This window comes from Conger conger, chromosome 1, assembly GCF_963514075.1.
Source record: "Conger conger chromosome 1, fConCon1.1, whole genome shotgun sequence".
Classification (NCBI taxonomy): Eukaryota; Metazoa; Chordata; class Actinopteri; order Anguilliformes; family Congridae; genus Conger; species Conger conger.
This window is the reverse complement of record NC_083760.1, coordinates 14,970,147-14,985,113: the sequence shown is the minus strand read 5'-3', so window position 1 is coordinate 14,985,113 and position 14,967 is coordinate 14,970,147. Positions and strand designations below refer to the sequence as shown.

At 42.2% G+C, this 14,967-nt stretch overlaps 1 protein-coding gene across 18 annotated transcripts in view; it reads right to left on the bottom strand.

The window, feature by feature from the left end:
- The window catches only part of nrxn3a (neurexin 3a), a 329,043-nt gene that overhangs the window by 173,944 nt on the left and 140,132 nt on the right, over nucleotides 1–14,967 (bottom strand). For all 18 annotated transcript variants that reach the window (XR_009708171.1, XM_061233256.1, XM_061233271.1 and 15 more), the window contains one exon: nucleotides 14,443–14,562. Coding sequence is in view for 17 of the 18 variants with exons in the window: in XM_061233256.1 (XP_061089240.1) it covers nucleotides 14,443–14,562 (120 nt within the window). In the remaining variant the exon portion in view is untranslated. The remainder of the gene's footprint in view (nucleotides 1–14,442; nucleotides 14,563–14,967) is intronic.

Genomic DNA, 14,967 nt, shown 5'->3' with positions numbered 1-14,967 from the left:
ATCTTTAGATTCTTCATATATGTTTTACAATATGCTTACTTCTATGTAAAATGACTTGACAATCCCATAGTAGGCACTTTTAGTCATCATAATGAATCATCTACAATAAATTACAGCACGCACATTGGATTAGACAAATTGATTTTTTTGCGGCTCAGTACGTAAAGTTGATTTGAATCTGTAAAAAATTAATCGAAGGATGATACATTGCGACTATAAACTAATTAACATCACTAGACATAAAACAGAGAGTGTCAGTAATGAAAAAGCTGAAAAACTGTTTGGTGGATATACTATAAAAGAAGTCGTTTAGGACACAGTTGTGTATTCTGCCATGAATGTAACAATAAGCACACAAGTGTGGTGTTGGGAACTATATCAATAAAGTTAATTGGCTTTAAAGTGACTAAGGGTAGCCCGGGTGTTCATTATGGATTGATATTGCGGTTCTTCATCAAATGGAACCTCAGGGGAGGGAGGAATTGATCAATATCTAAGTAAAAGAAAAGCTTGCTGTCACCGCTGACAACTCTTTTGTGCACTCAGATCAGATGGAGATGCTATACGGAAAAGGACAAAAAAAAAAAAGGGATTCTGCTTTGCTCTGTCATGAAGATCTTAAGTGACAAAGAGTAGTCTTCGGCAGAGTTCAAGACACTTCCTGGTTGCTCATTTCAAACGACATTTCAAACCACTCATTAGAGTCACTTCAAAAGCTACCGTTTTCTCCAGATGCATTATGGCTCAGAAGCCGTCTGACACATTGTGGAAGAAATATCAGCATTTTAAAGTAATGCACGGGTCCCTGCTTCGCGTTGGCTTAATGTGATTTATTGCTCTACCCCTCGACCCCCCGCTTCACCACCGTCCTCAATCCCCAGAATTATTTGGCGAGAGAAACACACAGGAACGCCTGACTCGAGTGCTTTTGCTCCCATTTTGCATCGGAGCACGTGCGATATTAAGAGTGCAGAGCCCAATCTATCTTAATTCTATCAGTGCCCTACTTTAGCAGCAGCGTGTCTGAGGAGCGGAGGAAACGCTGGCCGTGTCTCCCGCCGTGGGTTAGCAGCGCCACGCTGGAAGCGGAGCCCGCATCAGACAGAGGGAAATATGCCACACGGACTCCCCCGGTCTGTCTGCGACAGCCCAGATTGATGGTCTCATTTCCCTGTAATTAATACCTTCCAAACGTCCTGCTCATCTTTCCAGGAACACTTTCGCCCGCGCCATAATGCAAAGTGGCAAACAGCCCTGCCAAGTAAGCAGGGGTAAAAACCACAGCGACTCAATGAACCCCGTGCCTTTACAAGGCAGAAAGAGGTGCTGTCACAGTTTTAAAATGGCAGCAGTCCATGGATTGCCAAGAAGAATAAAAATGTTAAATTAAAATCAACCAAATATCTAAAAGGGCAGCAGTACTGTCTATTTGGACACATAACATTCTGAATTGGCTGTGGCCACACAGTACCACTAGAGAGAAATAAGGCTAGGGATGATCCTAAATCGAAATGTCTTGCCACCTGAGGATTTGCCGACCGCCAGGATACGAGTATGCTCACCAATGAAAGCACACCATAGGTCACAAAGGGTGAGAGAGGATAGTATTAATTATTGGGCGGCTACAATTAGGCCCTTGGCTCACTTTAATTCCAAGTAGACTTCTAATTGTGGGCTTGGGGACAGCTGAGGTCATCCTTCAGCAGGGTAGAATGACAGCTAATTCTAAAAGGGCTAAATGACATATTGCCTGATCAAAAGAAGACTTGAAAGTCACAGCTTCAGTCTGAAAATGGATTGAGCAAGATAAGCCACGACGAAGGCTCTGAGCATCTTTTCAGGAACGTTTTCCCTGCGGAGACTTAGAGTGCACCCTTTGATCATGTTCCCTTGTACGTGTAGCGAAGATACTATCCCGAAGGTCGAGCGTCACTGACGCTGTCAGATGCAGATCTGAATGACACCGGACTTGTCACTTTGGACTTGTTACTTATGGTTATTCACGGCATTATCGGCAAAGACTCGGCAGAGCCTCTCGACATTGTGTCTGGTACCGGTCCGTGAGCAATGTGGACTTGATTTTTTGGGGTTTTTGTCATCTCCCAGCTGTGTCTTTGGAGGGAAAACCACTGCAATGCTTTGCCTCTAGGTCTAAGTAATGGTCTTAAAGCACATAAGCCAAGTGAGATTTTGTTTTGTATTTTCATATAATAATATTTAATATATTTTTTCTTTTTGGTCTCAATACATTTCTGTGACCACCCAGCAGATTAACAGAGCTGTACAGATGAACTTCTCAGTAATAGTTAGTTAACAACTACATTAGTTAATGGCAATTCATGGAAGCTTATTTTTAAAGTTTTTAAAGTGTTACCTTTTTCACTTGTTTCATTGTCACTTTTTACTTCATCTTTTAAAAGAGCTATCATTTATGGGAGGGCAATAAGAAGCAGCATTAATCTCAGAGTAAATTACTGTGCAGTTAGCACTCGGTCAGAAATTCCAGTTACAGGCAGAGAGAATATCTTTCACGTACAGTGGGAGATAAACGCCATGCTGACCCTTTGTAGGTCACATGATTAGGAACAGCGTGTCTGCTATTGGGCGGTGAGGGGAGACTGTGGAGATGAAAGAACTAGAGCAGCCGTCAGCTGGGCGGGGCTGCGTACACCAGGGGCATCAGACCCATTTCCTGCCGGGCGATGAGCCCGTCGGCTCCACATCCAGTCAATCCCCCCAGGCTTAATTAGTCCAATTAGACAATTAGCCATCCATTTTCATACCCGTTCATTCCGCAAAATACAAAGCAGCAAAAATGTTTCTTGTATCTTGAACAACGTTCAGTCCTTATGAAATGGATCGTGTGATTCAGCGACTTTTTCCGTTTTTGCATAATTCGGAGCTAAAGAAGACCCTGCTGTTCCTGGAAATGACATGCAAATTGGTCAACAAGGATGGGCACATTTTTTTTTGTTAGTCCATATTTGACGCACAGCATGAGCGAATCATCCACTTCAGGTAACTGCAGTGCACTCCTGAGTACTATTGAGAACTCTGACCAGCTACTCAGCTACTGCAGGGCATGAGTTCTTTATTTAATTACATCATTCCTGAATAAAATGTGGACAAATTAAATACAATTACATTGTAAAATTATGTTCCAGTGCGTGTGTCTATTGCAAGTGTTCTATTAACTACAAACAAGCATGGAAGCACAATCTCCAGCAGATCAATACGTAAACCTGCAATTATATCAATGTCACGAAGGAGATAACCCCATACTGACTTTTCAAAAATGATTCCCAACTCATTATAATGAATTACATGTGGCTTCACGCAATCACAATAGTTTCATTCCCCTCTTTCACAAATTAACTTTATTTAATTTCCCATAACAAAACCACCATACTGTTCAATTATAAATCTGAATAATAATGGAAGGTGCATGAAAACCCATACAAACATGATACATGCTTATAATACTGTAGAGCTATGATGCACACCAAAAGCAAATCATAAAAATAATATGAAAAGAAAGGCAGGCATATTGATTAGTCATGCTTACTGGTTAGCGCTACAAGTCTCTCCTGGAAGGTAGTATTGATACGCAGCTCCAGATGAACACTGCAGCCTTTAAGCAAAAGCATTTTAGTGCCTCAAGGTCACTTGCTATCAGAAACTAATGGATTTTCAGCACAGGCATATTTTGTTGATGGACCCAATTCAATAAAGCTTGTTTCAAGAAAATGTGTGTTTTAATGTCCCCATGAGGTGGAACTTATGAGGTGACCTTGGTACGTGCATATAGCATGTACTGTATATTGGTAACTAGAGACATGTATAAGCTGAACACACACAAATATTGTATACAGTAATACAAAGGAAACAGATGAGAGACACACATATTACAAAGTTGAAAGATTTCATTTTCGTTTTTGTTTCCATGTCAACATTGAGAAACATGACTAATTTTGCTCTGAAGATTACACTAAATCCAGTAGCCTTATGTTTTTTTTGTTTTTTGTTTTGATAGAACGTCTGATAAATTTGCTGTTTAAGTAACCAAAGCTAATCTGGGAGGCAGACCCTGAACTGGAGATGGGCTCCAAACAGGCTTCAAATGAAGCATTCTGGGCAAGAATATCTTGAGTTCTTCTTGTTTCTGGGCTGCTGTTGCCCCAATGCTCATTATCCTTTCATGTAGGCCTCGGGAGACCATGAAAAAAACATTTGTTTTCTCTCTCCACCCCTCAGCTCCATCTCCCTGAAGGCAGGGACTGGACAGATGGACGTCTCAATCATCGCTCCTCCAGCAGGATCGGGGGGAAACAGATCTGTTTGCTACCATTACTGGAAACACAACTAACACTACATAGTGGACCATCAATTTCCTGCTGCTAATGTAACATCCCTGGATGTCTTGTTTCCCTCTACAGAATAAGGCTATATCCATGCTTCATCCATGCATTTGAAAACAGTGAAAACCTTTTGAGAAAATGCGCACACACACACACACACACACACACACAGACACACACACACTGCATTTACCCATATATAACCCCTCTGACACGAGCGGGGCCGCATGGTCGATTTAAAGAAATGAAAGACGATAAAGCAGCCGGATCGATCCTGTCATATTTTTTCAAAAAAGACTTTTATCGTCTCCACGGCAGCACCGCACTCTGCTTCTTATCCCGCTAAAATGAACTAGTAAAACGATCCCGAGTGAACCGGGAGAGCGGCAGTGGGAGGAGTCGATCACACTAATCACGAATACGACGCGCGGCGATATTTCAAATACATATTCAGATCCATTTCCGAGGGCCCGCCATCTCTCGGCGGGCCTGTCAAAACGGGTCATTTACTCTGCCCCACTTCCCTTTGTGCCTGGGCCATCACAGGTGTGTGACAACTGGAGGATGGATGGGAGCTCAAATGAGAGATCAATCTTCTAGGCCTCTGACACCACCATCTACCATAAACCAAAACACATTTGCTTTAAGTTTCCCCAGCAACGAGTCCGCAGATGACCGGGGAATCGTGAACGCTGATTCCTCTGATTGCGTAGACGCACGCTACAGAGAAGCGCTCGCTTTGGTCTCGTTTTGCTGGCGAAACCTGCTGCCTCAAATGAACTCTAATCGACCTTTCAGTTTTTTCGGTCTTCCTTTTGTTTCTAGGGTTGCTTCCTTTAGTCAGCGTTTTGATTTTTAGCTCTCAGGAATGATGGATTTTGTACCTCGCGGGAACAACAGCTGATGTCCGTGACTTTGAGGTCACGTGTATCAGATTGCTTCCCTAAAAGAGCACAGAACAGTGAACGATCACAAATGCATGGTCATTATGCTGAAGTACGAACAGATATTTCCCCATTTTATGCAAAAAATCCTGCTTCCACTATCCTCTCATATTGGAACGGTATCTGCATTGTCCTGGTAATGGGATTTTCCATGGAGCTACAACAAACCTAACAACCAGAAGGGACTCATGTTCTCATAAGGCAATCTGTTTCTAATTTACTTGCTGTCCCCAACCCCAATTCAAATGCTTCTGTGAGCAACAAAGTGGCAGTCCTTTTGAAATGATCCCCTTTATATTCCCGTCTGCGGCCTTGTCCTGAACCGCAATGTCTACTGCACATATGCTGAGAGCAGAGGGCCAAGGGTACGTGAATTGGACACACTTCTACATGTATTAATTTGGTATTTCACATTTAGACTTTTGGTCTTCTGCTGCTGTAGCAGTTTAATATGTTGTGTGTGGACAGAGATGCTCTCTTGCACACCACTGTTATAACGCATGGTTATTTGAGTTACTGTCACCTTCTTGTCAGCTTGAACCAATCTGGTCCTTCTCCTCTGATCATTAAAAAGGCGTTTTCAACCACAGGACCGCCGCTCACTGGATGTTTTTTGATTTTCATACCATTTGCTACAAACTTTTTAAACTGTTGTGCAGTTTCTGAGATACTCAAACCACTCCATCTGGCATCAACAATTATTACACATTCAGGTGATTTACTCGTTAGGGCTTCAATGAGTATTTTTCTTCTGAAGTAACTTCAAGCCTTCTAAAGCATCCAACTGCTGTCGAAGGATGTCAGAATGAAGATGGTTTTCCACCAAGAAAGAGGAGGTTACAAAATCTCAACGTTTCAAAACTATTTTCCACTGTCAGAAACATTATTACAAAATGGAAGATAAAGTCAAGGCAAGGTCTGAATGATAGAATGGCCCAAGATGTGGTGAGAAATGCTCAGAAGAACCCACAGATCACTGCAAAAGAGCTGCAAACAAGAGTAGCAGACACAGGTCTAGCTGTTCACAGGACAACAATACAATGTATATTAAACATCAGAGAACTACACGGTAGAGTTGGGAGAAAGAACAACCTCAACACAAAATGAAGTTGAACACAAAAGAAAAGATTGAAGCCTGAAGCCATTTGGAACCATGTGCTTTGGACTGGCAAAACCAAAATTTAACTTTTTGGCCACCACCAAAGAAGGTATGTTTGGAGAAAAAAGGATGAAGCCTTAACAGAGAATTGATAAGCATGGAGGGAGATCAATTATGCTTTGGGGTTGTGCAGCAGCTGGGGGCACAGTAAATATTAAGTGGAAAGAATAGATTCCACCAAATATCAAGACATTCTAGAGGCTAATGCTCAATGGTCAGTCCAGATATTACATTACATTATTGGAATTTGGCAGACGCTCTTATCCAGAGCGATGTAGTTGATTAGACTAAGCAGGAGACAATCCTCTCCTGGAGCAATGCAGGGTTAAGGGCCTTGCTCAAGGGCCCAACGGCTGTGCGGATCTTATTGTGCCTACACCAGGATTAGAACCACCAACCTTGCGTGTCCCAGTCATTTACTTTAACCACTATGCTACAGGCCGCCTAAAACAGGTTGGGTATTCTAGCAAGACAATGATCCAAAGCACACCTCGAAAAACTAACCATGAAGTAACCCCAGGAAAGACGGATGAAGGTTTTGGAATGGTCACCACAATGCCCAGAATTAAATATTATTGAAAACCTGTGGAGAGATCTCAAACATGCCGTCCGTGCAAGGAGGCCGAATAATATTTCTGCGCTAGAGGTGTTCTGGCAGGTAAAATTGGTAAAAATTCCAAAAGCAAGAATTGAAAGACACCATGCTGGCTAGAGGAAGCATTATATTTGCCCGAGTAGGAGTTACAAAGTACTAACTGACAAGGTTCCCACACTTTTGCACAAGGGGATATTCTTTTTTATTATTTTTAAACTGTAAAAAATACAAATAAAAAGTCATCTTGCTTTAAAATTTAAAGAAAAGTCTCATGTTTAACTGGGTACCATTTAGAGGTCAGGTTCGCTTCTGATCACTTAGGTATTAATTATAAAAGGCTTTCTGACCAAATTTTTGCACCCCACTGTACATGCAACCTGAAGTCATATTGCAGATGTATCCGTCAAACAGTTCAGCACCACTGGCTCATCCCACCACCACAGCAAGTCTTCCGAGTCCTCTACGCTAAGCCTCATCTCTATTAAACAAGCTTTCAGAAATACCAAGGGCCAATCAGACATCAGCAGTGAATACAGAGATTGGTTTTCTGGGAATTTCCTGCCGGGATCTGAAGCTAAGCCAAGGTAAAACCACATCTCTTATTCATTATCCATTTCACTAAGCTTTAATGTATTCCTTAAATGGGTTCACCCCTTGTCACCTCATGCATTATCCAGACTGAAGAACATGCGGAACTCAATTTTGCATGTAGAAATTGGTTTGGGGGAAAAACATGGTTGGGAAAAAAGGATATTTATTTTTGTATATCTGTCTCTATCCTCTTACGAGACGGATAAAACATCCCCATTAATAAAACCACAACATTTTTTTTTACCTGTAGATGAACATACATGTATTTGATTTATCTGCACCGGTTTTTTCCATTGCTCCAGCGTACACTCAGTGTGCTGATTAATTGTGTAGTTAACAGTACATTAGATACGGGATGGTTGATAATACATCTTTCCTTTTGTTAAAAGCCCTTAGCCTTCTTAATTGATGGTGCTGTACAAGCAAGGCTTCCCCGTTCCTAATCATGTGAAGAATATGCAAACTTGATTAAATCTCCAAGCTCACTGCTCGCTTTCTCTCCGCTCCTAAGCACTTCTCAACCAAAGATAGAACGAGGGTGTTCCGTAATTACCAAGATCCTGTTCTTGTCAGGCTGTGTGGGGAGAAGAGGAAGAAGAAGAAAACTTTCCTCCTGGTTATTATGTGTGCATCTATCTATTTACTTATCCATTTAACATGTAGAAATACAGAGCAGAACAACACACCCTCAGGCATCATCGGAAATAGCAGTAACATTTCAGATGAACCTGTGGCAATTAACGTTATGCAGAGAAAAAAAGGATTCTGTTGACGTGCTGTTAACTTGAAGTGAAACGATTGAAGTCTGTTGGTATCATCTTGCAATGGCATCTAGAATGCCATACCATCTGTAGACTTTGCAGTCAATGGCCTCATATATGTACCTCAGGCCTGTTCTGGGCTGTTGGGAATCCTGTCCCTGTATAACCATATCTTTGTTATACTGTATGGTAAACATGTTTTTGCCCTTTGAGGGGGAGCTGTTCCAACTACTTCAGGAGAATCATCCAGCTACTGCAGAAAACTGGAAAGGCACTGGACCTGGCTTATCAAATATTCAGCACAAATGAATCCCACTATTTGCTATGTGCTCACAAAACAGACTCCAATAAATCTCTTCACAAAAGAAATACATTAAAAATCCAGCTTTTTATATATGGTGGACTCAGGAGAGAATTTCAGTATTCTATTTATGCTTGTTTTAATGGAAATGTTCAGGTGCTGTACAACACAGCAAGTGCTCTCATACACTGACAGACAAAACCATAACTTCCACAAACAAATTACCAACCACCCCCAGCGCCAAGTAAACATCCCACCGTGGCCTCTGGTGCTGGAATATTCCTCCCATAATGCTGAAGTATTAATTTGACGTGAGATCATTTAACAGTCAATGGAGCTGTTAATAAGTCATTTATTAGCACTACACTAATCAGTCCGGTTGCCTAGAGCAGTTTGCCACGGGAGAAGACTCCCCCCCAACCCACCCCCTCAGTGTACGGACTCTGAATGACAGAGCAATCTGCAGCACACACCGGCAGATAACGAAATGCGGAGGTATTTTATTCTGATGGCCTGGCCAGAGACAATGCAATCTTCGGTCAGCGGATAAGATCTCGGGAACTGGATGATGTCACAGGGGGCACTGTGAAGGAGCAGTGAGGAGTGCCGAGCAGTCCAAGGTCTGCGCTCATTCACCGCTTAGTTACCCCACTGTGCTGGAGCTCCCCGCACCAACGCTGAGCCCAAGGTCACCACAGCGTGTCAGAGAAAGGGATGGATCCCATTTAAAACACAGAACTCAGAACCAGCATTCCTCATGCCCTCCCGCACGGCCGTCAGTGTCTGGATCAGAACTGAAACTTGTGAGCTCTTTACAACTAGATGGCTCAAGGCACACCGCATTCCTTCCATCTTAAATGCGGCCATTTTCAGAGAATCGTGTAGCGTGTTCTCTCTATAGACTCTGTACCATGGAATGTGGAGTTTGATAAATAACATTTAAATAAAATAAATTGCAGGCTGAATGCTGTGCCTAATTGGAAAAGAGAAATTGTCATGATTTAATATGTCATTGTTCTGGGCCTGTGTATTGATTAAATAGAGGTTAATTTAATAGAATTGAGATTGTAAATAATTATGAAATCTTACACGGTTACAAATGACAACAACACTAATTCATAGTGGGGGGCCACAGTGGGAAGGTGAGGGGGGTGTTGCAGAGAGAAGGGACCAGATGATTGGATGCCTCATGCCCTGTTTATGAACAACAAAATATGACCTTTAGAGGAGAAATTATCACTGGAAACTAATTCAATTCAGAAGACTGAATAATTAGCCTTGTCAACAAGCCCAAAGCCTAGTCGCTGCCCTGAATGGTTCACCAAGTTAAAAAGTCCTTAAAATAAATTGGATGCTGTGGTTGTAATGAAACTGAATGGGAGAGATAAAACTGTTGCTTTGAGGACGGGGCCGTGTATGCTGTTGTCATTTACAAAGGGGTCAAAAACGTATCACGTGATTTTTTAGCTGGACGCATGTCTGAAAGGAGAGGAATTTTGGGAATTGACAACAAATGTGAATACTTAATTCACATACTGTACACATACTTCAAAATAGGTCATTGTTAAGAACAAAACTGAAGAAAGTCAACAGAAGCTCAAACTTTGTATGCTCAGTTTAATAGACAAGATATCAGCACATTATATGTGATGTGCAGGTATGTTTTGGAGATTTGCAGTGGTGAAAAGGGTTAAGGAAGACAACCCTCGCCTTGTTTTCAGCAGGCAGGGATAATAAACATAAGCTTCAGTTTAAACCTCCCATCTTCTGGATTACAGCGAGCACAAAAGAAGGATTTATGCCATTGTAAAAGCAGAGGAGAAATCTGCCAGCCAATCTTTGTTTGAGTGTTCGCTCCAAAGACGCATTCAAGTGGTTGCTTATATTCGGGCTAGTTTGAAATTTAGATCACGAACCACAAGAGTCAAAGTGTGAAGTGCCATTTCATTGTATTAAAACACAAATTCATCTTTCATTAAGTGGTCGGTTAGGACATTAATATGAATATGAACCTGTGTTAGATTGATATGGCTGTTTAATCTAAGTCGGTTCAGTTTGCTTCAGAAATCTGGAAGAGTCTTAACATCCCATCTCTCATATTATAAAAGAACATTAAAAGGTTGATTCTCTTCACCGCTTATTAAAAGCTGAAAAATGAAAGCATAGCATGATAAACTGAATGATCAGAATGGGCAATAATATATTATCTGGCATAAATAGAACTCTCATTAAAGTTAGTCTATTAACATTTATATTCATGACATCGTACTGTTTGAATTACTCTAAAACCACCATGAAAGAATACCTTTGCATTGGGTGAAGCAAAAACCCCATCTATTTGCAAAGTTGCCAACAGAATTGCATTAGTCATATCTTCCGTCTCTTGACAGCACTATACCACCACCTAGTGTTTCAGCATTATACTAGGGTTTTAAGTCAGAGTATAGAAACAATTTCAGCAATAAAAAGAACCTCAAGTTAATGGCCATGAGTTAATTGCATTCTTATTAGTCACTGACTGCAAAACACTGAACCGCAAAACTGAAAACACCCATAAAGGCACATAATTACTTGCTTGTTAATCTAAAACATCCATCATAATTTGCATATTTCTTATGCAGATTTCTTTTAAAAATGTGGCACAAGTCATATTTACAATGGAACACAATTAGAATTAATCTGAGACATACAGTGCTGTAGCAACTGTAATAGCCAATTGATTGAGTGATTCACTATCTTCATTTTACCCGTTTTTAAACCCTTTTTTTATTTTACTCTCAGTTTCGAATTCCCTATCATATTGGTAGGCCCGTCGCAGGACCATTGTGATGCAATGTGTCAATTAGGGAGAGCAAAGACAAGCAACTGTCTCCTCCATAGCAAGGCCCGCCCCCTTCTGTTCCCCCTGCAGTCTACCAGAGGCTGAACAGGTGGTGTGGACAGGCTATGTGTGGACACCCAATCAACCAGAGGAGACACTCTTGCACAATGAGAATGTCAAGGCCTGTCAACCGAAACCATCCCTCCCCACGTGACATCACAGCCAATTACGCACCTCCCCAGAGCTACTGGCCAAAGTTGGAACTGGTACAGACCAGATCAACAACAGACCGAGGGTCATACTGTCGTATTTTATCATCATATGATGAAGATAACAGCAATACAATTCAGCTCAGAATAAGCTAACTCATTAATAACCTGTAATGATGGCAGTACCTGAATCACGATGCCCTTACCGCGTCCCAATATTTCCTGCAATAAGGAGGCGATTTTCTTCATCATTTTCATATCTCAGGATGGCGCTGCATTTACCCACAGGACAAACTGGAGGTCAGGCCATAAAACAGATTTGTCAGCGGCCTGCGACTTTGTGATTGATGAGATGAAATCCATCCTGTACATCACCCTCCCATCTTAATGGCTGAGAAGGTGGAGCACTCTACCGGTCTTCTCAATCGCCGTAATTTCACGTCCGACCGCCGGGAGACAGATATTTATGGGAACTGACAAACCTGACACCTGCATTACTCTCGCCGCATTATTTAATTAAGTTCCACAGTATCGCCACAAACGAGGTTTTGATTCACTGTAACCGCGCGGAAAATACGACACGACAAGTGTCTTTGTGGCGGGTATAAAAGAGAGAAGGCTGTCTGTCATTCTTAAATCTTGGGAAGGTCAACGGCGTGGCAGTTCGGGGAGTCGGGAAGTAACTGGCAACAGCTCAAGACGTCCGCACTCCCCAGAAGGTGTCCTCTAATTCACAAATCCCCAGAGGATAATATTTACTTTCCCTGACACGGAATTATTCCACAACTACAAGCAGGCGAACACAACTCAGACCACAGGCTCGACCTGCCCTGGGTCAGCATGCAGATGGCTGTGGTAATGACGCTCAATGAAGCCCTCATCATCCGCATGTAAAACCAGCATAAATAATGCATGCCCTCTAAATTCATCTTCCAGAAGATCTTTGTGTGGACAGCCAGCTCAGCTTAGTTCAAACGCTTTGCTACCTGACCTCATTTCACACAGCATTATGCACTGCAGCCCGCACTGTGCCAAGCCTCGTTCGCTGTAATGTTACTTTGTAGAGGAACCTCTCAGAACTTAGCAGCACGGGAAGGTTCAAGCACCACATGTGTCCTTTATACTAATCTGATTGGTCAGTGGGAGCATGGGTGGAATGGGATTGTGTCCAACAGGTAAATCTGATTTACAAAGGAGACGCTGGGGTGGTTTGCAGCGATATGAATCGATAAACATGAATAAAAATAAAGTGAAGCCTGCACTCATCCAACTGTGAAATTTTAGATCTCTAATGCATAAGCGGGTTTTTAAAGAAAAGCTAAACCTCACTCTCAGAAATAAAGTGACAGTGGAGGTACATTTCTGTTCTTCAACAATCACATTTCTCAAATGTACCCTGAAAGTACAGTGATGTTCTCTTTGGGTACACACAAGTACATTTTCCAAGCAAATAAGGTACAAATAAGTTTATGCAACTATAGGGTACTACCCCAGTGACAAACATTTATACCTTTTTAGGCACTTTTCACACCTTTATTTCTGAGAGTGCTGCCAGTGATGAAGTATCTGAAGTAACTAACAAATGCAGACGGGCATCATTATTGAATGTTCCTGATTGCAATCGCTTTTTAGCACATTATTCAACCTCTCCAGGATCACCCCCCCCCAGGCTTGTCAGCACTTCAATTAACGATTCGGAAAAAGAACACTGCAGGAAAAAACACGACGATCCACCTATACCCATGAGCAGATTATACAGACGCAAATCCCTGTCAAAATGTTCCTTTCAAGTGTCGATGAAATAGACACCAAGGATGCACTCTAGTTAATTTCAGACATCACCAGAAGCGAATTACCTTGAAAACCACGGACAACCTTTTACTCAGAATCACACTCGCACATATTCATGACCAATCACTTAAACGGTAAGTACATTTGTAGCTTACTTATTTAAACGGTATAATTTGAAAGCAATTAGCATGTTACATAAATCAGTATGCCTCCTGTTTGGATTCATAGTAGTGTCCATCAATACATTTAACAAAGTTATTCTCCTTTGTTGTATATACAGAAGGGTGGCCTGATATTTGAGGATCATGTACTACTACCTTTCTGGTGAGCTACCAACAAACAGGGGTCTTGCAATCAAATCACTCCCAGCCCTGGACCACCAATTCACATACAGTACCATGTGGGTTTTACCCGGCATAAGCAGGGACACTGAAAATGAATACCCAGGTACAAAGAAAATAAACAGCGCTTACCTTGAGACAAGCCGGTTGAGGGTCTTCAAAGAGCTGTGAATGTGTCAATCTATACAGTATGAAATGTGTTTATACTGTACTGTCTATACATCTCAGTATAAGTACAACTGTACGCAAGTAAAGTGTACTGTAAGGGAAACTTCCGGCCTCCATGGTCTAGTTTGTTCACTTGAATAATTGGTGCTTTTCCCTCTCTCTCTAGCTATGTTGGCAGTGCTAACAGAAGGTTCTTTTTTTAAATCTTTTCATCGTGCTGTGCTCAGACTGCCAGAGTGAGATAAAAGGCAGTGCTTTAACGGGGCTCTTTCACTGCTGTACCGTACTGCACGTAGAGCACTGGAATGTCAGTGAAACTCCACTTTGTGCCGTTGGTCACGCAGGAGAAAAGGGTGCCTGGCCGCCTTGAGAGGGGGAGGGGGGGGGGGGGGGGGGTACTCACGGTCGTTGCACTGCGTGCCAGAGTAGGAGGTCATGGAGCAGTCACAGGTGTAGTTCTCCCACTGCTGGATGCAGACCCCCATGTTGGCACAGGAGTCCTCTTGGCAGGTGGTGCTAGGACCTATGGTGGCAAAGCACAGGGCTGTAGTAGCAGGAAAGAGGCTGGAGGGGAGGGCCAGCGAACTCTGTTAGGTGCCATGCAGGAGTGCACGTCAGTGGGGCATGCAGTCAGGTTAGTAGGTATCCAGACAATACTTCCAAAAGGTTAAAATACAAACTCAAAGACACAGCATTCCCTCCGAGTAGGTTTTAGTAATACTCAATGCACAGACAAAAAAAGGTACTTTGACAATTTCAACATGGCTTATAATGAAAGACCTCTGCAATTCATACAGGAGTTCCACAGGTGAATATTTTCCCCCTCCCTGGCGTTTAATGGCGGACGTGAAATATATTACAACACTACGCAAAGATACTACATGGGCACGAGATGGTAGGAAGAAGAGAGAACATTTTATAACATTTT